This window comes from Equus asinus, chromosome 15 (assembly GCF_041296235.1).
Source record: "Equus asinus isolate D_3611 breed Donkey chromosome 15, EquAss-T2T_v2, whole genome shotgun sequence".
NCBI classification, from domain to species: domain Eukaryota; kingdom Metazoa; phylum Chordata; class Mammalia; order Perissodactyla; family Equidae; genus Equus; species Equus asinus.
Genome location: NC_091804.1, coordinates 28,380,029 through 28,402,037, shown reverse-complemented (window position 1 = coordinate 28,402,037; position 22,009 = coordinate 28,380,029). Strand labels below are relative to the sequence as shown.

General features: G+C 44.2%; 1 protein-coding gene across 15 annotated transcripts in view; it reads left to right on the top strand.

Annotated features, from left to right (window-relative positions):
- The window catches only part of NDRG3 (NDRG family member 3), a 73,275-nt gene that overhangs the window by 4,772 nt on the left and 46,494 nt on the right, over positions 1 to 22,009 (top strand). For 8 of the 15 annotated variants that reach the window (XM_044748089.2, XM_014847152.3, XM_014847151.3 and 5 more), the window contains 2 exons: positions 13,521 to 13,622; positions 21,759 to 21,794. In XM_044748089.2, coding sequence (XP_044604024.1) covers positions 13,566 to 13,622; positions 21,759 to 21,794 — 93 coding nt within the window. In that variant the 5' untranslated portion in view covers positions 13,521 to 13,565. Of the gene's footprint in view, positions 1 to 13,520; positions 13,623 to 21,455; positions 21,795 to 22,009 lie in introns of all 15 variants that reach the window. The other 7 variants (XM_070485881.1, XM_070485884.1, XM_070485883.1 and 4 more) reach the window with 3 other exon arrangements.

Genomic DNA, 22,009 nt, shown 5'->3' with positions numbered 1-22,009 from the left:
TCCTCAGAGAGTTAATATAGGAAATGAAAATTAATTTCCCAAGAGGGGTAGCTTCCCCCAGGATGTGGCTGTATCATTTATCTGTAATGCCTTCATCGTCATTGTTCTTGGTGCTATTGAGTCTATGCCTATTCTGACTCCCTAGTAACCCTGTGTACAGCAGAGCAGAACCTTGCCCGGTCTTTTTACACATCCTCTCACCTACCAGTGCTGTATCAGGTAGTGCTCTGCTGCTATTCATAGGGTTTTCATGGCCAAGTTTTTTGCAAGTGAGTGGCCAGGTCCTTCTTCTTAGTCTGGAAGCTCCACTGAAACCAGTCCACCACGGGTGACGCTGCTAGTATTTGAAATACTGGTGGCATAGCTTTCAGCATCACAGCAACATGCAGCTGCCACAGTGTGACAACTGATAGACAGGTGGTGTGGTTCCCTGACCAGGCAATGGCCAGGCCGAGGTGGTGAGAGTGCTGAATCTTAACCAGTAGACCACCAGAGCTGGCTATAATCCCATCACCACCTAAAAATGCCCACAGTTTACAGATTTCTCAATTGATCAAGTATAAATTTCTACTTCACCCACTTTTTTTGAGGAGGATTAGCCCTGAGCTAACTATTGCCGATCCTCCTCTTTTTGCTGAGGAAGACTGACCCTGAGCTAACATCTCTGCCCATCTTCCTCTACTTTATATATGGGACGCCTACCACAGCATGGCGTGCCCAGCGGTGCCATGTCTGCACCCGGGGATCCAAACCCACGAACCCTGGGCTGCCGAGAAATGGAACGTGCAAACTTAACCACTGTGCCACCTGGCCAGCCCCTCACCCACTCTTCATATTTGATTTTATTACTTATTAAGATTTTTTTTTGTTATAAATTTTGCAGTGTCTTTTTAAGGATAATGCTTTTTCAGGTTTGGGGGCAATAACTATTATTTTTTGGGAACTGTGAGTGTGATGGTCTAAAAACTCCTGAATGTAATAAATCAGGGTAGGGAAAATTGTGTGTAGCTCATAAAAGCAGTATGAAGTTGTTTCCCATTTCTTTTTTTTAAGATTGGCACCTGAGCTAACATTTGTTGCCAATCTTCTCTTTTTCTTCTTCTGCCCAAAACCCCCCCAGTACACAGTTGTGTGTTCTAGATGTAGGTCCTTCTAGCTGTGGCATGTGGGACGCCACCTCAGCATGGCCTGATGAGCGATGCTAGGTCTCTGCCCAGGGTCCAAACCAGCGAAACCTGAGGCCGCTGATGCAGAGAGTTCGAACTTAACCACTTGGCCGTGGGGCTGGACTTCCCATTTCTGATGATAACCTAAGATTAGAAGTCTTGTCAGCTTTTCCTTTAATTGGTAATCGTCTTATGATAATCTTACCAGAAATACTATTTGCTTTCAAAACAGACACAGTTGTAGGGGCTGGCCCCGTGGCCGAGTGGTTAAGTTCGCGCGCTCCGCTGCAGGCGGCCCAGTGCTTCGTTAGTTCGAATCCTGGGCGCGGACATGGCACTGCTCATCAGACCACGCTGAGGCAGCGTCCCACATGCCACAACTAGAAGAACCCACAACGAAGAATACACAACTATGTACCGGGGGGCTTTGGGGAGAAAAAGGAAAAAATAAAATCTTTAAAAAAAAAAAAAACAGACACAGTTGTTTGTTAAAAAGTGACAGTTTTATCCTTATAATGCTTCTACATTTTTAAGCCTGAACTTTCAACTTATGGATAAAAGTTGAATGCGTTTTAAAATTGTGAGCTTTTTAGCTCTAAAACCATTTTACGTGAGACCATAATACTTGGCAGAGAGAGGAATCCGGCTCCTGTCTCTTTATCTCTGCAGCCGAGAAAGCTCTGGCTCTTAACGTTCTTCAACCTTTGAAGATGTTGCTTCTTTTAAACCTTTGTTTAACATGGTTTTAACAAGGGTGTTGACTAAAATGTAACTTTGGGTAGTCCAGGGTGTAGATTGTTTTTCAAATACCCCCAGATAAGTGCAGGTCTTTCCTATTAATTAAAGTAATAATGATAATACCTAATAATACCTAATTGTGTGTTAATAATACCTAAAATTCGTATGGTTCTCTTCAGTCTTCAAAATTCTTTGATCATTAAGAATGATCCTGGGGCTAGCCCCGTGGCCAAGTGGTTAAGTTCCAGCGCTTCACTTTGGCGGCGCGGGGTTTCACTGGTTCGGATCCTGGGCGCAGACATGGCACTGCTCATCAAGCCATGCTGAGGCAGCATCCCACATTACACAAGTAGAAGGACCCACAACTAAAAATACACAAATATGTACTGGGGGCTTTGGGGAGAAAAAGGAAAAATAAAATCTTAAAAAAAAAAAGAATGATCCTGGTAAACTCCAGTAGCCAAACGTGAGAAAACAAGTAGAAGAATTAATGATCGGTTGCCATCAACTGGGAAAAGTTGTTTGTAGAGGTCTGCCCAAGCTCCAGAAGCAGGATGCTCAGGTTCACATCCTTACTCTGCCACCTGCTAGCTGTGCAACCTTTGGCATATTACAGAATCTCTCTGAGTGTCAGTTTCTTCATCTGTAAAATGGAGATGCTTACAGTACTTACAAGTATGTTGGAAAATAAAGTGAAATAATGAATGGATAAAGGGCTTATCATAGTATCTGGCACAGAGGAAGCACTCAGTAAATTAGGCTAGTATGAGTATTAAACTGCTGCGTCTTTGGGCTCTGGTTTGTCCTTTACCTCCCCTCGGGCTATGTTAAAGAACAAATTGTTTTTAGGGATTCTGCCTTATAGCTGGCAGGAACCCGAAACTCATCCCAAGAACACATACCAGGGTTTTGCCAGCAGTGGTTTTCCTAGTGTCCTGAGCTGCGTCCTTCAGAAGTGGGAGGCAGAACTTAGTGCTTCTGCTTCTCGAGTGACTTTAGTATGACCTCCCTTTTAGAGCTTCAGCTGGTTGAGGGGTGTCTGGGGTTAGCAAGAAGGCCTCTACCCGGCGTTGCTTTGTTCTAGAAGTTATCTTTACCAGTATCCTGGAATGAATAGGGCAGAGTCCGATTCCCAGCTTGGCAGTCTCTGCAAACCTCCCGTTTACCACCTGCCAGAATCCAGGAAGGACACCACAGGAAGGGGGGCCTGTTGTAAAGGATGCTGCTCTTTTCCTTTCAGAAGAACACAGGTGTGGATGGCCCTTATCCAGGGCTGAGGACTAGCAGGGGTGTTTCCTGTTAAAATGAGGGTCGGTGAGCATCTTCAGCAGCTTCTTTTGATCTCCCCCTGCCCCCCGACCTTTGCTTATGGGGTGGACTCTCTGAGAGTATTTCTTTTGCTGAAGAGAGCCCAGACTTTCCCTTAAGTAGTACAAAAGCTCCGTCGGCTGTGTTTTAAAAAGTCGTTGTTTCTTCCATGGGGCTGGGTGATTGGGCTTGTTTATCTGGCTTTCTGGGGAGTCTCCAGAGACTCTTTCCTAAGGGCCCACAGGAGACAGCAGTGAAACCAACATCTATTACTCTAGACGCTTGAAGGGATGCTTAAGTCAGTAGTTTTATGATTAGATTAATTCAGGCTTTAACCCTGGCAAAACTTAAGAGCCAAGTCATCAGATAATTGTGCTTGTTGTAGACTGAAGTATGAAATTTAGCGCAGTACTCTGCGATGTCTTTTAGAATCTGGAAAAGAAGTCCAGATGCCAGTTTCAGCCCCATATCCAGCTGGCTGTGTGAATTTAGGTAAATCACTTAAATTTCTAGCCTCTTCTCTCTTCTGAGGAGGAGGGCGTGACTGTAGACCAGTGGTTGTCAGCATTCACTGCCTGTAAGAATCACCTGTGGAGCTTTAAAAACAATACCAGCCCTACCCTAGCCGTGATTAAATTAGGTCTTTAGGGTTGAGGCCTGGATATTGACAGTCTTCAAAGCTCCCCAGGTCTTTCTAATGCGTAGCTAAGATAACTACTGGACAAGAGGACCAAGTTTTAAACAACTGTGTCCTTCTGCTCCTCAGGAATGGCTGTCTACACAGGGAAGTCTGATTCATGTGCTCTGTCTTCTGACCAGCCTGGTCTTCTTTCCCAACTGCATTGCCCTTCTTGATGTCTCCTGGATATATTGTGTACATTTCTTTCTTTCCCAGCCTGGACGTCTTCACCTGGTGTGTCCTCTCTTCCCTGCCAGCTATCCAAACATATCCATTCAAGGCCCATCATTCTTACCTCCGTTGAGAAACTCCTGACCACCCCAGTCCTTAGTTATTTCTCCTATTTCTGCGCTGGTTCCAAGCTTCATTTAGCTCTGACTAAATGCAGTGAACTCTAGATGCAATGTAGAGACGTGATACTCAAGTAACACTTGGCCTCTTAAGGAGGTGGGACACATGGAAATACCAATGGTTTGACTTGTTACTCTTAAACGTCTGTATGGTGTCTTGTATTGTTGTCTGTCTCTCTATGTGTGTATTTCTTGTAAGTATTCGTTGATGGATGGCTATCTGTGACCTGACTCCAATGGGCATTTTTAGCCTTATCTCCTCTTTCCAACAGGAACCTTCTGCTCTTGCCAAACTGGAACATTTTCCAGCAGACCTGTGCTTTCTCATCTTCGTGCTTTTAAGTTGTCCTCCTTTTCTGGAATTCCTTTTATTCTTCTCTCATCCTCACCTACAGAAATTTTATCTGTTCTTCAGGGTCCAGTTCAAATTTTTGCCTCCTCCATGAAACTTTTTCTCAGCACCCGCAGCCTGCTGAGATTAACTGACCTGTGCCCTAAACCTCTGTAAAACCTTAGAGCAGTGGTTCTCAGCCGGGGGCGATTGTGCCCCCCGGAGGACCTTTTGCAACATCTAGAGGCATTTTCAGTTGTCACAAATGTTGGAGGAGGATACTCCTGGCATCAGATGAGCAGAGGCCCGGGATGCTGCTAACCATTCTCCAGTACACAGGACATCCCCCTCAACAAAGAATTATCTGGCCCCAAATGTCAGTGGTGCCAAGGTTGAGAAACTGCCTTAGAGTTCGTCCAATTCCTAGGCTCGTGTTTATACTGCTTTGAACTGTAATGATTTGTTTATAGACTTAATCTCCCTACTCAGTTGAATTAATGGATGAAGGCAAACGCCAGTCCCAAATCTGTGCTTTCTTATGATTAACTTCATATTAGGGTTTAATCCTAGAGCCTGTGGCCTGATCCTAACTGCTTGGCGTAGTTTAGGACCAGAGGTAAAGAGGTCCTTAGTGTGGGGTGGGTACAGTGAGGCAGTCTGTTGGATTTCTCTCCGTTTCACCCTCAGATCTTTTCGTGTGATACAGGGCATAGAGGGAGCATTTTGGATCAGAAGAAAGTTGGATTTCAGTTGCAGCTGTTGCATTTATTAGTTGTGTTACTTTGGCCTGTCCATTTCCCCTCTTTCAGTCTCAGTTTTCTCCTCTCTGTAATAGAGATGGTGCCAGTGCCCCAGTGTTTTACCTCCAGTGCCATCGTGATGATCCAGTGAGATGTTAGATGTAAAGTGTCATGATAATTACTCATTCAGCCAGTGGTTTATAGTTAAAAAGAGAGAATGTGGGTCAGCTTGCTGTAGGAGCACCACCGTCTACCTTCCCAGCCAGTCCCCTGACCACTTCCTGCAGCTTTCCAGCTGTAACTGCTTCAGCCCCAGCTCCAGCTCCTTCTCCTCGGGATGCCTCCTTTCTTTGCTGCCTTCATTCTGTTTTGGTTGTCTGTCTGTAATCTTGCCCAAACCAAAAGTGATTGACTTCGCCTCTCAAATACAAACTAGTCGCCTAATGTTGCTACATCCCGGCGAAGCCTGACTAAGGCCAGACAAATTACCTTGGTCGTGAGGGAAAGCTGCAAAACAAGACAGCTTCTAGTTTAGAAAGCCGATACTATGTAAAGTCCCTTATTGTCTTTTTTAACTAACAAAGCAATGCTTTTAAGTACTGCAAGTCTCTGACCAAGTGGACACAGTGCAGGGGGAGATAAAAGCCTGAGAGGCTTAGCCAAGTACACCCTCCCACTGATTTGCTGAGTGACTGTCAGCTAGTCATTGAACCTCATCAGGTTGATAACTGAGTGACCTCTTAGGATTGTAGTAGGAATCAAATGAGATGGGGAATAGGGGAGAGCTCACCCTGGGGAAGAATGCAGAATACTGTGTTTATAGGGAGCTTCTGGGCCACAGAATGTCAGCCCTATCAGGACCCAAAAAAAGTCTTCCTGCCTAACCTCTTCTCTTCACAGATGGGGAAACTGAGGCCAAAAAGGGAAAGTGTTTGCCCAGGGCCACTCAGCTAAGTAGGGGCTCCCCTAGGTCTAGAGTCCACGTCTGATGTGCTTATGGGCTCTTTGCTTACTGGCAGAATCCACGCATCCATTTTTCCTGAGTGAACAAAGGTTGCACTGTGTCCTTGGACTTTAAACATGTTCTGCAGAGCCCTAGCGTCTCACCACCCCTTCAGCCAGAGCCCCTACACTTTTTCCTGTTTTCTATTTCAGAGTTTTGGTGCAAAAATTAAAAGTAAGTGGTCTTGACGATCTTTAAAGGCCCTCTCAGTGCTGACTCCCTGAGTGAGTATCAAAGAACACTGGTGTCTCTCCTGGCCATCCTAGGAACATTTTCGTTTGCATTTAAATTCAGAAATGTCAGTTTCTATATTTCTAACAAGTCATAAGCATGGGCTTTTTTTTTAGCATGGAGAACTGAGCCTCATTTTTCCTAGATTTTAATACCATTGACTTTCATTGTCAAAAGATAATGGCCCTTTCTTAGTCCTCATCCTCTTCCTTCCCCCTTCAGCATTTGACCGTTTTTCCTCTCCTTTGACTTCTTTGACATTGTATTTCTGCTTTACCTCTTGCATCTCTTGAGCATTTTTTCTTTGTTTCTTTACCATTGCTGAGTTGTCCTTCAGAAGAGCTCAGGGCCTGCAGCTCCTCCTTGTCTCTGGTTCCCTGAGCGCCTCCAGATTTTCCTCACTAATTCTTACCTGTGCTTGGGTCTCTTGGATGCCCAAATTTCAGCTCTAACTCAAAGTTGATTTTTTCACCAATTTCTCTGTTATTGCTTCTCAGTTCCCCCATTTCTGTTAATTGTGTCATCATCCCTTTATCCCTCTAACTGGAAACCTTGGCAAAATCTGATTCTTCTCTGCTCTCACACTATTTTTACCAAAATTATACCCCATATCTCCTTTTTTCTTTATATCTGTGATTCCAGTAGTGTGGGCAGTCTCGTCACCTTTCAGCCAGATTTCTGTAGTAAACTACTAAACTTTTCTCTTTCTCCAGCATGTTCCCCTTCTAGTTGGTCTGGTCTGTTGAATCTTTTTAAAATCACATCTAGTTTACTGAAATCCTTTTTGGAAGAAGGCAGGATGAAATTAGATTAATAGAGTCTTTCTCTACCCCATCCTCATCATCTCTGTTAAGTTTTTTTGCTAATACTCACGCCTTTTAGTTATTCACCTCTTCAATTCAAGTCATCTCCATTCTTCCTCAGCTCACGAGATCACATGTTGGACTGTCATCACTCAAAACTGATTATGTCTAACATCCTCAACAAGATCCCCAGATGGTTGTCAGTACGTTAAAGTTTGAGACTCACTATTCTAACAGCAAACTAGAAACAGCCCTTGTTTCTGAAAATGGTTACCAAGTAATCGCTGGAATTTCATTTCTCTTTCCCCTAGTCATTCCTTGTCCTCCTCATCTTCAGCTCACTGCAGTTCTCCCTCATTGGTATCCATGGGGGTTTGGTTCCAGGAGCCCCAAGGATACCCAAATCCATGGATGCTCCCCTACCTTGTATAAAATGACATAATATTTGCATATAAGCTATGCACATCCTCCCATATACTTTAAATCATCTCTAGACTACTTGTAATACCTAATACAATGTAAATGTTATGTAAATAGTTGTTTTTGTTTTTGTTTTAGATTGGCACCTGAGCTAACATCTGTTGCCAATCTTCTTTTTTTTTTTTTCCTTCTTCTTCTTCTTCCCAAAGCCCCCCAGTACATAGTTGTATATTCTAGTTGTGACTGTCTCTGGTTGTGCTGTGTGGGACAGCACCTCAGCATGGCCTGATGAGCAGTGCCACATCTGCACCCAGGATCTAAACTGGTGAAACCCTGGGATGCCAAAGCAGAGCGTGCGAACTTAACCACTCGGCCACGGGGCTGGCCTCAAATAGTTGTTATACTATATTGTTTAGGGTTAGGGATTTTTTTTCCCCAAATACTTTCTATCTGTAGTTGGTGGAACCCACAGATGCTGTCAATGCAAATAACCCACAACCAATCTATAAATGAAAATTTGGGTGAGTTTATTCTGAGCCAAAATGTGAGGACCATGGCCCGGGGCCTTCCTTCCTCAAGGAAGGAAGGGCACCAAAGAAGTGGGGAGTACAGAGTGGTTATATACCCTCAAAGAGGATGTTTCACACATGATTGAAATGTCCCTTTTGCAGTAGTCACAAGACTGCTCTGTCAGCACAGTGATTGATGGACATAGCAGGTAGTAGGTTGGCTGTCTTGGTGGACACAGCAGGGTGGCAGCTCTGTTGTCTGGAGCTCGGTGGTCACAGGTGAGCACAGCAATCAGTTCCCAGCCTAGGGAAAGATGCTTATCCTTAAGGAAATGCCAATGTTGCGGGGGGGGGGGGGTGGGGGGGGGTGGGGTGGGGGGTGGGAATTGCACCTTTATCTTAAGGGCATTTGTTCTTGTCTTTGGGACATAGCAAATGCTTAAGCAGATATACAATGCATGCTCAACGGCCATGTCAGGCCCTTTTGGAAAAACAAAGTCAGGCCAAATTAGGTTTATACCAAATGGCTTCCTCATATACTCCAATATATCCTATTGCTTGCCATTTCTATTTGTCAATGCAAAGGGCCCACTTTACTGAGACACTGAGGGTTCTTGTCCTGGTGTGAAGACTCAAACTTTCATTCTAAGGCATCTGAGTCATTGGTGGTATAGGATTGCTCTAAACTTCTACTACCTTTACTTCAAGGAGATGCCTCTTGAACTTGCTCAAGGTCCTACAGCCAGTAGATGGGGTGTGGTGTAGACATTACGGTATAGTGGGAAAAGCGAAGGGTTTTAAATCTTTGACCTGTTACTTACTTAGATGTGGGATACTGGAAAAGTCACTTAACTTCTCTAAGCCTAAGTTTCTCATCTATAAAGTAAGAAATGAAGATATCTACCTGAGACAGTTGTTATGAGGCTTAAACATAAGGTGCTTAGGTTATAATTTCTGGCACAGAGTAGGGAATTATACTTTTCCCCTTTCCCTTTCTAGCCATTTGGTACCAGACTCACTTCCTCAGTTTGAGCGTGGCTGTTTTCTGTCAGTCTTCTCTCCACCTCATGAAACTTGGAAAGAGGGCGAACACTTTGTTGTTTACTGCAGTTTAGAAAACCCCTGCTAGCCTTGTAAAAATATTCATAGCCCTTAGTACTAGGATGGGATGTGGCAACTATATCATTTGTGCGGGGGAGGGCACTGCAGGCCTTAGATGCCCCGGGAGGGAGCCAGTCTGTGGAGCTGAGCGCTCTGGAGAGGGAGTTGTCCACCACGGGGTCTTAGTTTTCTCATAGGTGTTATAAAACTGCTCACTGGCAAGGTCTTGGGACAGTGAGAACTGAACAAAAATGGAGTGTCCGGAAGAATGCCGTAGGTCCCTGCAGTGTAGAAGGCAAACGTGTGCCGTGTTGGTGCCAATTCCTAAGTCAGCCTGGAGCCGCTCACCGTTCTGCATGGAGTCTGCCCGGCCCAGCCGACAGGGGAAGCCTTCACATTTAATTCGTGCCCTTGTTCAAGTGTCCTGGCACAAACATCGTGTTTCTCTTCATCTTTAAAAAATGCATGGGAACATTAGGTAAATGCCAGTCATTTTGGACCTGGGGTCACCTCAGGCTTTCCCCGGCTCTGAGGCTCCTTGACAGTCCTCCCCATGTGGAGTCACATTTGAATAATTAACATCTTCCCGTGTCCTGCTTTCAAGTGAGTGAATTAGAGTAGGAAATAAAGCTGGTGGGTTGGAGAAACAGTTCCCGGAAATCACCATTTTACTTGGGAAAAAAAAAACCAAGTGGAAATAGAAGAAAACAGTTGGCAGTGGTTGTCTTTAGATAGAAGAACTATCAATAAAATATCTTGTCATTATTTTATGATTTCCACATTTTGTAAAGTGAGCACATACTGCTTTTACAGTAGGAAAAAGAATTTTAAAGATTGGCACCTGAGCTAACATGTGTTGCCAATCTTCTTTTTTTCTTCTTCTTCTTCTCCCCAAAGCCCCCCAGTACAAAGTTGTACATTCTAGTTGTGAGTGCCTTTGGTTGTGCTATGTGGGACGCCGCCTCAGCATGGCCTGATGACTGGTGCCATGTCCGTGCCCAGGATCCAAACCGGCAAAACTCCGGGCCACCGAAGTGGAGTGTGGGAACTCAACCTCTTGGCCAAGGGGCTGTCCCCGGGAAAAAGAACTTTAAAATTGCAGTTTTAAATTACTAGTGGTAGTGAAGTCCAAATGAAAAGTAGCCGCAGATTATAGTTTGATTAATAAACACAATAAGTAGATCCCAGTTGGGCCAATATTTTGAGAGTTAACTGGGTCAAAGTCGGGACTCTAAAAGAGAATTGTAGGTGTCAGCTGAAATTTATGATAAAAGATTCAAGCCACTTCATCTCCTTTTGAAATGTGACTGATAGAAAAACAAAACAAAAATTCAGCTTCTGGGCGTCAGTAGCTCAATCAAGTTCATGGGGTGCTGGGATCTGAGAAAAGAACCATGTCCAATAGGGAGGTAAAATATCATCATGCTTGAGCTAAGGGGCACAAACGTTTGGGATGCTTGTGGTTGACGTGGGGTCCATAGTTTGAGGAGTGTTCTGGGTTGGCATCCTCCGGGTCCTTTGAAGGAATGATAAAAGATCTTTTGTTAGTCTGCCCTAATGTAGTCACAGTTGGGAGCAGGATTTATTTTAGAGTTTTGATCAGTAATAGCTAAAAGATAGCCTGGAACACATACCCTCTCCGTAGATAACTAAGTCAAAACCATGCAGTTCTATCTCTGGAGAGAAAAACAGAAAAATGGATTAATATATTAAACTAATATCTTGTGGAGGCTTTTTTGATTCCCACCAATGGAAAGTAGTAGCTCCTCCTTTGAACTCCTCTGGCCCTTCTTTTATTTCACGTATTGTAGTTGGTTTTATGGATAGCTGTCATCTCTCCTGTTTACTAAGCTCCTGGAAGGCAGGGATCTTCTTTGTATCTTCCACAATGCTTTGCACAGTAGGTAATCAATCCAACTCACTGAATTAGTGTTCTTCCTGACTTTGGTGAGTTCAGGGTCAAGGCAGAAGAGATGAACCCTAGAGCTTTTGAAATGTAGGGGAGGAAGACAATTTCTCTACCCTCTAGGTCCTTCTGGCTAGTTTAAGAATTAAATTGACATGAGACGCAATAACAGGAGAAAAATCAAACAAAGTTGAATACCGTATACATGGGAGAAACCCGTGAAAATTGAGTAACTCATCAAAATGGCTGAAGCCACCACCTTAAATACCATCTTCAGCTGAAGACAAAGGAGAATGTTAGGCGTAGTGATTTGGGACTTCAAAGGGGAGGAAAGCAATTTACATGGAGATGGAAAAGCAAATGTTGGATAAACAAATGTGTGCTGGGCCATCTATAGACAATGGGACCAGAAAGAGACCTTTGACAAAACAGCCTTTGCTAGATGCCTTCCTGTCTACCACACCTAGAATTATCTATGGTGATAGCTCCTTCCTGGGACAGGCCCTTCTATCTTAAATTCTTTTGGGTGGTTAGGAGGCAGGTCAAAGTTTCTTTCAGAGTCTCTTGTCCTTAAAAATAAGCAAAAAAAGCACATGTTGGGGTGGCCAATTCTAATCCCTCACAGAAGTCTGGGTGAGACTCACTTGGATGCAATATGCAGTATTTGTAGCCTCTCGTGGCTTCTGTGGGATGGAGGAAGGATTTATGGCTCATTACTCTGCCTCCCCTGTCCAACTGCCTTCTTCTCCTACAACTCTATTTCCTAATCTTCCTCTTTGTATTAGTTATCTATTGCTATTTAACAGATTACTCCAAAACGAAATTATTTATTGTGTCTCCTGGTTTCTGTGGGTCAGGAATCTGGGAGCAGGCTTGGTAGGGTGGTTTCAGCTCAGGGTCTTGGGTGGTTGCAGTCAGATGTCTCAGCTGCAGTCATCTGAAGTCTTGACTGGGACTGGAGGACCCATTCACAAGGTGGCTTACTCACAAGACTGGCAGGTTGGTACTTGGAAGTTGCTTCCTCTCAAAATGGGCCTGCCCGGAGGGCTGTTTGGGTGTCCTTACAATATGGTTGCTGAGTTAATGATTCAAGACTACAATGTCTTGAAGCAGAAACTGTAATGCCTTTTATGGTATAGCTTCAGAAATCACATATTGTTGTTTCTGCCATATTCTATTAGTTACACAGGCCACCCCTGATTTATGTGGGTGGGAGATTATACAAGAGGGCAAGTATCAGGAGTCAGGGATCATCGGGCTCATTGGAGGCCATCTTGGAGGCTGGCTACCATACTCTTCATCCACTGCTGTGATTCCCCGAGTAAAGGCAAGCAAGCTTAGCCTTGATTCATCTCCCTCTTTATTCCCTTGCCATTCCTAATTCAAGGCCTCATCCTAGGCTACAGCATTAACCTTCAGTTTTTGTCTCCCCTTAATCCAGCCTCCGAACTGTGCTTCATGAAGCCTAGCTCTGAGCATGTTGTTCTCTTCCTCATACATTTTCAGTAATTAAAATGTATACTCCCTGAGGGCAAGACTATTATATTAATTATCTGTTGCTGCATAAAAATATCACCACAAACTTACTGGGTTAAAACAACACACGTTTATTATTTCATAGTTTCTGGAGGTTGGGGGTCCAGCATGGGTTGACTGGGTCCTCTGCAAGGCTGCAATCAAGATGCCAGTCGGGGTTAGCTTCTCATCTGAGGCTCAGCTGGGGCAGGATCTGCTTCCAGGCCCATGTGGTTGTTGGCAGCATTCAGTTCCTTGCAGGTTGTTGGACTGAGGGTCCTGGTTTCTTGCTCTTTTGGCTGGAGGCTGAACTCAGTTCCTTGCCACGTAGCCCTCTCATAACATGCCGCTTTCTTCTTCAAAGCTAGCAGGGGAAAGTGTGTCTCTCAGCAAGACAGATGTCAAAATATTATGTAATGTAATCTGTACGGTACTCTTGTACATTCTGTCACTTTTACCATATTCTATTGGTTAAAAGCAAGCCATGGGTACGGCCCACAGGCATTGGGTGGGATTGTGCACGGATGTGAACACCAGGAGGCAGGGATGCTGGAGGCCACTTTCGAGTCTGTCTGCTCTATCTAGTTTACTGTCTTCAGCACCCTGGGCAGTGCATGACACACACTAAACTCTCACATCTGAATGAATGCCTGTGGTGACTATTATGTTTCCAACTCCTAGTTTAATCCTTTTCCTTCGCTTCCTTCCCTTCTGTTTCAGAGTTACCAATTTATTCTTGAGAATCGTCTCCTCTCCTCTGTCCTCATGGATGAACTGCAGGATGTTCAACTCACAGAGATCAAACCGCTTCTGAATGACAAGGTAAAGACTACTCTGTTTTCACTAATATATGTCTTTCCTTCTGTGATTAGTTTGTTTTCTATATTACCTGAATAGTACCTAATTCAAAACCTATTTAGCTTGACTTTCTATGGAGAGAATACTTTTTTTTTTATTGAGTTATTGATAAGTTACAATCTTGTGAAATTTCAATTGTACATTAATGTTTGTCAGTCATGTTGTAGGTGCACCACTTCACCCTTTGTGCCCACCCCCCACCCCACCTTTCCCCTGGTATCCACTAAACTGTTTTTGGTCCATAGTTTTAAATTCCTCATATGAGTGGAGTCATACACAGATTATCTTTCTCTTGCTGGTTTATTTCACTTAACATAATTCTTGGAGAGAATACTTTTTAAAATGTATTTCCTAACCTTCTTTTTGATGTCTTTCCTCCCGTTTCTTTCTTCCTGCTTTTGTTTCCATGGGCCAAATTCAATCAAGTTATCCTTGAGATTTTCCTCTTTTGCAGATAGAGATGTTAAGGGAAAAAATAATATGGCAGAGTTAAGCAGAAAGTATGAGATTGGGGGTTGACTTAGAATCCAAGTGTCTTGCCTTTCAGCTTTTAAAAGGAAGACTTAACATCCATGGCTGATGGTGCACATAGGCTGCGATGCTCTCCGTAAGGTTTGTCAGGTCTGTGATGAGACCTTTCTGTCAACGCTGAGGCTTTCATCAGGGATGCCTGGATGTCAGTAATACACCTCATTGTGTTAGTTAGAGAGCTACACAGTGAGCAGCACAGTTCACAGCCACCAGGAGTCCGCAGTAAAGAGTGGTGTGATGATAGGAGTTACCGAAGAGCTGAGACTTACTGTCTCTCCAGTCCCGCTCCGTTTAGTAAATGTGCCTCAGGTTCTTTCTTTTCAGCTCTATTAATTTGGTTTATTGTCATCGTCTCCCATTAAAATACTCTTGTAGCTTGATGTGAATGAGTCCATGGTATCCTTTCCTGAGAGGAGTACTGATGGAGAATAAGAGTAAAGATGGGTGAGGTTGGGATAGGGGGGCTACACCAGAAAATGCTATTGCCTCTCTTTTTTTGCCCAAAGCAGGGCCCTTCACCTACAACTTCTGAGGCTGTTGACTTACTATGTGTTTATCAATTTGCTGTTGGATCCTGCCAGCCCCATTTTCATCCTTGTGACCTCATCTCTCCATCCCCTCTCCCACCCCTTCCTTTATCTTCCACCATATTTCTTACACTCTCCCTTGGCAAGCTGCACACTTTTTAAACCCCCATTTGGTTTCTTCTGCTGATTCCCCTCATGTTTTCAGAAAACTCTCTCTTTAAGTACTATCTTTGGCGCGTGTGAACGGCTGTCCCAAAGATGATGTGCCACAAAGAGGAGGAAGGAAATAAAACCTGGGTCTCTGAAGCTTATGTATAGTCACAGGGCTGGTGGGAGTAGGCGGTTTAGCTTCAGGAAGGTAGTCACCCCCTAAACCTCGCTGATCATCAGAATCAGCAGGAGAATTGTTTAAAAATATGGATTCCTGGGTCTCAGTCTAGAACAACTAAATTGGAATCTGAGGGGAAGGGGACAGGACACACACACCCCTCCTTGATCAGTGGTGCTCAGCTTCGGCTGCTTATTGAAATTACTTGAGGAGATTTAAAAATGACCGATGCCTAGGTCTTACCTCCAGAGATTCTGATTGAATTAGTCTGGGCTGGGCTTTTTAAAGAGCTCCCAAGATTGAGAACCACGCCTAAAGTGGTTTTGATTAGCCGCCTTGGAAACCCGTGACCTGATGGATCACAGGTATTTGAGGACGGGGGCACAAATAGGAGGATCCTTCACTGACCCTGGAAGTCCGCAGGATACGTGAGGAGGCATCTGCTTGGAGAGTTGCAGGAATTAATTAACTGGATATCTCATAGAGAAGGCAGCTGGAAAAGGAAAGATTCAGTGCCTGTGGCCATACAAAAGCATCATGTCTAGGTTCTCCTTTCTGAGGCCACAGTGATGGCTTGGCTGTATCTGATGTGTGCCCAAGTGCGATGAACAGAATTGTGCCCCTCCCCCCAGATTTGTATGTTGAAGCTCTAACCCCCTTGTGACTGTATTGGAGATATGGCCTGTAAGGAGGTGATTAAGGTTAAATGAGGTCATATAGGTGAGGCTGTAATCCTTCAGGATTGGTGGCTTTATCAGAGTAGGGAGAGAGAGATTCCCCCACCCCTCACCCCGCCAATGTGAGGACACAGGAAGATGGCAGCCGTGTGCAAGCCAGGAAGGGAACTCTCACCAGAAACCAAACCCTGCTGGATCCTTGATCTTGGACTTCTAGCTTCCAGAACTGTGAGAAAATAAATTTCTGTTGTTTAAGGCACTCAGGCAGCCAGAGCAGTCTAAGACACCAAGTATTGTTTCACTTCCTAACATCTGTTAGCTCCTCTTTGCTATGCCTGTGCTGTTCCTACCCACTTCCCACGCTCCATTTTGTTCTTCTCTTTCCCTAAGAAGTGCTCCTGTCCCATCATTATTCATGAGAGCTCCCCTGCTCCAGCCAAGCTTTATAGAAGTAGGTTGGCAAGAGGCCCTCTTTGGATGGTAGCATTCCCAAACAAAGAATTCCACCTCCTGTTAGCCTCCTTTCCCCCCCACCCCCAATATGCTTCTGTCTTTGCCCAGCAAGTGGGTGCTTTTGCGTACATTGTGAAAGGTATAATGATGTTAATGCCTCTCATCTGTTCTTTCATTTGATCCTCCCAACAGCCTGGTGGTGTAGGGTGCACAGATCAATCTATTCCCAGATTGTTGATGAGGAAACTAAGGCTGAGAAAATTGAAGTAGCTTACTCAGATTGAGTACCTAAGAATGCCTGCGGTCAGGCAGGATTTCTCATTCTTGGCATTATTAATGTTTTGGGCTAGATAATTACTTGTTGGAGATGTCCTGTGCATTGTGGGGTGTTTAGTAGCATCTTTGGCCTCTACCCACTAAATGCCAATAGCACCCCCCAGTGGTGACAACCAAAAATGTCTCCTGGGGGAGAAAGTCTCCCCATTTAAGAACCACTCCTGTTGGGGTATAAGCCTCCACATTTGAATAGGAGTAGATGTCTTGAGGGATTTTTCTGGAGGGACGGGGTGAATTTGGTCTATCCTGCTTTATATTTATCAAGCACCTCTTATGTGCCAGGCGCTTTACGTAGCTTCTGTCTTTTAATCTTCAGAGTATCCCTTTGAAGTAGATGGTGGTATTCCTCACTTAGATGAAAATCTGATGAAAAGCCTGGCTCACCCAGTCACTAAGTGGCAGAACCAGAACTGAAACCCAGGTCTTTCCTACTTCAAAACCTGAGGCCTTTCCACTGTGTTCGCCTGTAGATGTTTTGGCATCACCTCTAGGCTTGCCTTGCCTCTTTAAGGGGGAGCCTAGAGCTGTGTGTTATCTGACTTCATCATTCTGTCCATTCTCCTCATAGATGTGCTCTTAGCCAAAGACATCACTGTACCCTTCCAGGCTTCAGAGAGCTAAAGGAAGTCTAAAACCTTCCTGTTACAGAGAGATTTGTCCTGATGTAACTATAAGGAAGCATTCTCAAAATAGCTTTAAGCGAGGCTTATGTTAACTTTTCTCTTGTCATTTGTTGCTACTTTTCCCATTTAATTTTAGTATGCCTGTAATTTTGTCTTTGGCTCAGAATTGTGAAGAAGTGGGTAATTTTGCCATGCTTGTTTTGGCTCCAGTGATGAAAAGAAGCACCCGCGAGCACTTATCTTTGTTTTAGGGGGCAGAAATTGCACAGGCATATGAAATGATTTTTTTAAAAATAGCATTTAACCATTTTCAGAGCATTTTCATGAATGTTGTGTTATTCGTATCTTCCATCCTCTTGTGAAGTAGGTAAAGGTATTTGTAACTCCATTTTACAGATGAGGCTCAAAGAGATTATATGACTTGCCCAATGTTAGTGTCCAGTAAGGTGGTTGAAGCCGGGACTGGAACCCATATCTGTTGACTTCAGCCTGGCTGAGGGCATCCAGGGCTCTTCCTACCATCTGCTGCCTTTTGTTGCTGGTTGTTCCAACCTATTCACCCAGCGGACTCTGTAATAAGCAGGAGAGCTGGCTGGTTTGTGCTTCATTTCCTCTGCCCTCTTCCGCCTACTGTTGATTTCGACACTACTGAGCCTGGTGAAAGCCAAAGACCAGGCTTGAGAACATAAGTAGGGGCCAGAGTTGGCTTCTGCAGAATTGAGGAAATGGAATAAACATTTAGTGGGGAGAAGAGAAACAAATTACGTACTTTGTTTTGGTTGTTACAGTAAAAGTGGGGTAGACCCCACTGCAGGTTAAGTTTCCCTTTCTTAGTAGACTGGAAATGTAAGCAGGGGAGAGATGAGGCCATTAGAATTGGAGGATGGAGAACCCAGAGATGAGCATTTTTTTGTAACCTCCAGGACAGCAGAGGCAGGCAAAGGGTTTGTGCCAAGCTCTCTTTAAAAAATACAAAAGAGATTTATTGACATTTTCATTAAAGAATATTCATGAAGTGCAACATTGCTTGTACAATTCCCCATTCTTCTTTCTACTTGGTAAGCATTGTTGTCCAGCAATTATTTGTTTTTTTAACTTTTCCTTCTCTCTTCCCCCTTTTTTCCTACTTCTCTTCATTCATTGATGTATTCTCAGTTGCTTTTTGCTTATTCTCCAGGCTTGTACTTGAGAGAATTACTTGTTTTTAATTTACTTTCTTGAGCTGCTTCATTTACCTTCTACGTTTGGTACTGAGGCTCCCCCAGGAAGCACTCTTCTTAGCTGGCTTCTACTTTGACTGCAATTTTCAGAATAATTTCTCTTTTTCCTTGACTTATTCTTTTTTCTCTTTTCCTCCAAATTGTTCTATTTTAATTTTTTTCTTGAATCCCCTTCTGCTGCTTAAGTCTGCTTAGTGCAAGAATCTCTCTGAATATGGAATTAGTGATCTTCAAAATGGACAAAAAGAAAAAAAAAGAGGGGCTGGCCCTGTGGTTGAGTGGTTAAGTTCGCGCGTTCCGCTGCAGGCGGCCCAGTGTTTCGTTGGTTTGAATCCTGCGCCCGGACATGGCACTGTTCATCAAACCACGCTGAGGCAGTGTCCCACATGCCACAACTAGAAGAATATACAACTGTGTACTGGGGGGCTTTGGGGAGAAAAAGGAAAAAAATAAAATCTTTAAAAAAAAAAAAAAGAAAGCCACCCAGAGCTCGAAACTTCTGGAAATTTTGTTAGAGTGGAACCATGTATCATGAATATGGAGACAAATAAGTCCCCAGGGAAGTCTTTCTCCTCCAGAATGCATCTGATGAATAGTAGTGAATTTTTAATGGTTCAGAGAATATGACTTCGGTTGACCGCAGTCAAGTGGGGGGCCAGATAATGATCTCCATTGAGAAACTGTGGGTGCCAGACACTGTCAGACAGACCTGGTCATACCTTTTCTCATCACTCATGAAACCTGAAGCCATTTTCTAAGAGGATCTAGCATCTCTTTAAAAAAAAAAAGAAACAAGAAAACAGGTGTTAGACAGTCTTCTCCCAATTATTAATATCTTTTTCTGGGAGTGTAGCTGTGTATATTGGATTAAGAACATAAATTCTTGTGCTGGATACACAGCAAAGAAGAGATGGCTTCAGTTTCTAGAGAATCGCTTCTTTCTGCTTTTGGCATTTCACTTTGTGCTCATCTCAGAGGCTTCAGGATTCACCAGATGCCTCCTGGCTGTGCTCACATGCTTGTGAGGAAGGGAAATTCATGCATACAGTGACAGCTGCCTCCCAAATTGCTCATCAAAATTTGTGTCTCTCTATTCCGTAACCAAGATTTTAGTTCAGACTAGAGTGGTTTTCTCTAATCTTTTTTTTTCAGATTTTATTTTTCCTTTTTCTCCCCAAAGCCCCCCGATACGTAGTTCTGTATTTTTAGTTGTGGGTCCTTCCAGTTGTGGCATGTGGGACGCCGCCTCAGCGTGGCTTAATGAGCAGTGCCATGTCCGCGCCCAGGATCCGAACTGGCGACACCCTGGGCTGCTGAAGCGGAGCGCGCAAACTTAACCACTCGGCCACGTGGCCGGCCCCGGTGATCTTGACTTTAATGTCACCTTTAGAGAAACAAGGGCTGCTCATCCATAACCTTATTCCTGCAAAGCTTTCTGTGTCTAGATCAGTGCTGTCCAGCAGAAGTTTCTGCAATAATGGAAATATTCTGGAAATATTCAGTATCAGTGCTGCCCAGTAATACAGTAGCTACTAGCCATGTGTGTCTATTGAGCACTTGAAATGTGGCTCATGAGACCGAGAAACGGAATTCTTTATTTTAATTAATTTTTTTTTTTTTTTTTTTTGAGGAAGATCAGCCCTGAGCTAATATCTACTGCCAGTCGTCCTTTTTTGCTGAGGAAGACTGGCCCTGAGCTCACGTCTGTGCCCATCTTCCTCTACTTTATATGTGGGACGCCTACCACAGCATGGCTTGCCAAGCGGTGCCATGTCCGCACCTGGGATCCAAACTAACCCAGGCCGCCAAAGCGGAACATGCACACTTAACTGCTACGCCACCAGGCTGGCCCTCTGTTTAAATTAATTTTAATATAAATTGCCACATGTGGCTTATGGCTGCCAGATTGGATAGTACCACTCTGGGTCATCCCAGCTGGTTCTCCCAGTTTGTCTCTTGGGGAGGACAGTTTGTTTGTTTGGGTGTTTTTTTTTACCACACAGGGCTGTGCTTTTAACCTCTCTGTTTTGTCCTGTTAGCAGTGCGGGTGGTGGGATACAGAACTGTTTCTGAGAGGATCTTCTGAAGGGGATGGGACTGCTTAGTACTCCCTTAGGGTCAGACATCCAGATCTCTGGAGGAGCGCTTTGGGGAAGGTGCTTAAGATCAACTCCGCATCTTCTGGAAGCCATGTTAGACAGAAGAGAGATGTTATAATCACACAGTTTCTAAATAACAAGGGTTTTTTTCAGGGGAGGGGTTTTTACTTTATGAAAAATCAAGTCAGAAGGTTTTTCTCCCTCCCACGTACATTCCTCATTACCCTTTTTATACTCTTATGTCATACTCTTGCGACTCTGGCATCTGAAATGCTACAAAAATGCCTCTGAGTCATCGTCGTTGATTTTTTTTTTTGTTCGATCAAACATTACTATGATATAATCTCTTTTTAGAAGCTTGGTGAATTCTCCTTGGATCTTTTGACTATGTTTTACTTTTTAAATGATTCAGTGATTGTCTTTCTTTCCTATCAGCAATTTTGTGGGATGCCACAGATCTGCCAGTGTGTTAGGAACCCTGTCTTTCTTTCCCTCCTTCAGTGACACTGCCTTTCTTCTTTGTTAAATTTCAAGTCTTCTGTTTCTGATCCATCTGTGTCTTTGTCCTCTTCTTGATCCTTTCTTGAACTCCTGGTTCTGGGCACCGGGGCTCCTTTGTTCTTCTCAGGGTTGGCCTCCAACTCTTGTCCTGAAGATACTTCCCTTGTGGGTTATGAGTGTGCCCTTAGACTCCGATCTGTGTCTCACCCTCTCCCACAGTTCTCACTGCTCTCCTTAGGGAGGCAAGAAGTTATAAGCTTTACTGGGAAACCAGGCTCCTCTCCTTTGTCTTCACAGGAAGCCCGCCAAAGTGTAATCTCACTTCTAAAGACTCACCTTTTACTATCATATGGTTAGGAACCCACCCTGCCTCAGAAGCCTTTCAATAAGAACCATTTTAGTTGTGGGGTTTTGGGGGGGTTTTTTTGGTGAGGAAGATTGGCCCTGAGCTAACTCGTGTTGTCAGTCTTCCTCTGTTCTTTTATTTTTTTTCTCCCCAAAGCTCCAGTACATAGTTGTATATCCTTTGTAAGTCCCTCTAGTCCTGCTCTGTGAGATGCCGCCACAGCATGGCTTGATGAGCAGCGTGTAGGTCCCCGCCCAGGATCTGAACCAGCGAACACCGGGCTGCTGAAGTGGAGCACACGAACTTAACCACTATACCACCGAGCTGGCTGGAGAACCACTTTAGTTTTACGGCAACTGAGAGGCTGCACATGGACTGCCTTCACTGTGAGCTGAGTTTGCTGCGTGTTTGGGGAAGCCACGTGGGAAACTGACTGTGTTTTCTGCCTTCTGTTGACAGAATGGTACACGAAACTTCCAGGACTTTGACTGTCAGGTAAGGACTGTACAGGCCCCGAGGAGGGCTGTGTAAGGGTCTCTGCAGTGCTTCCCTCCCTGTGCTGGTGGTCTTGTAGACGTGGGTCTCTCTTCACAGCTAATCATGACTCCTTCGTGTTCTTATGGTCGTTGGATCAAGTTTATTTAAAATGATTTGTTATCGTGCTTAAAACTGCATGCCAGGTGCCTGCTTTATGGTTGTAAGTTACTGGG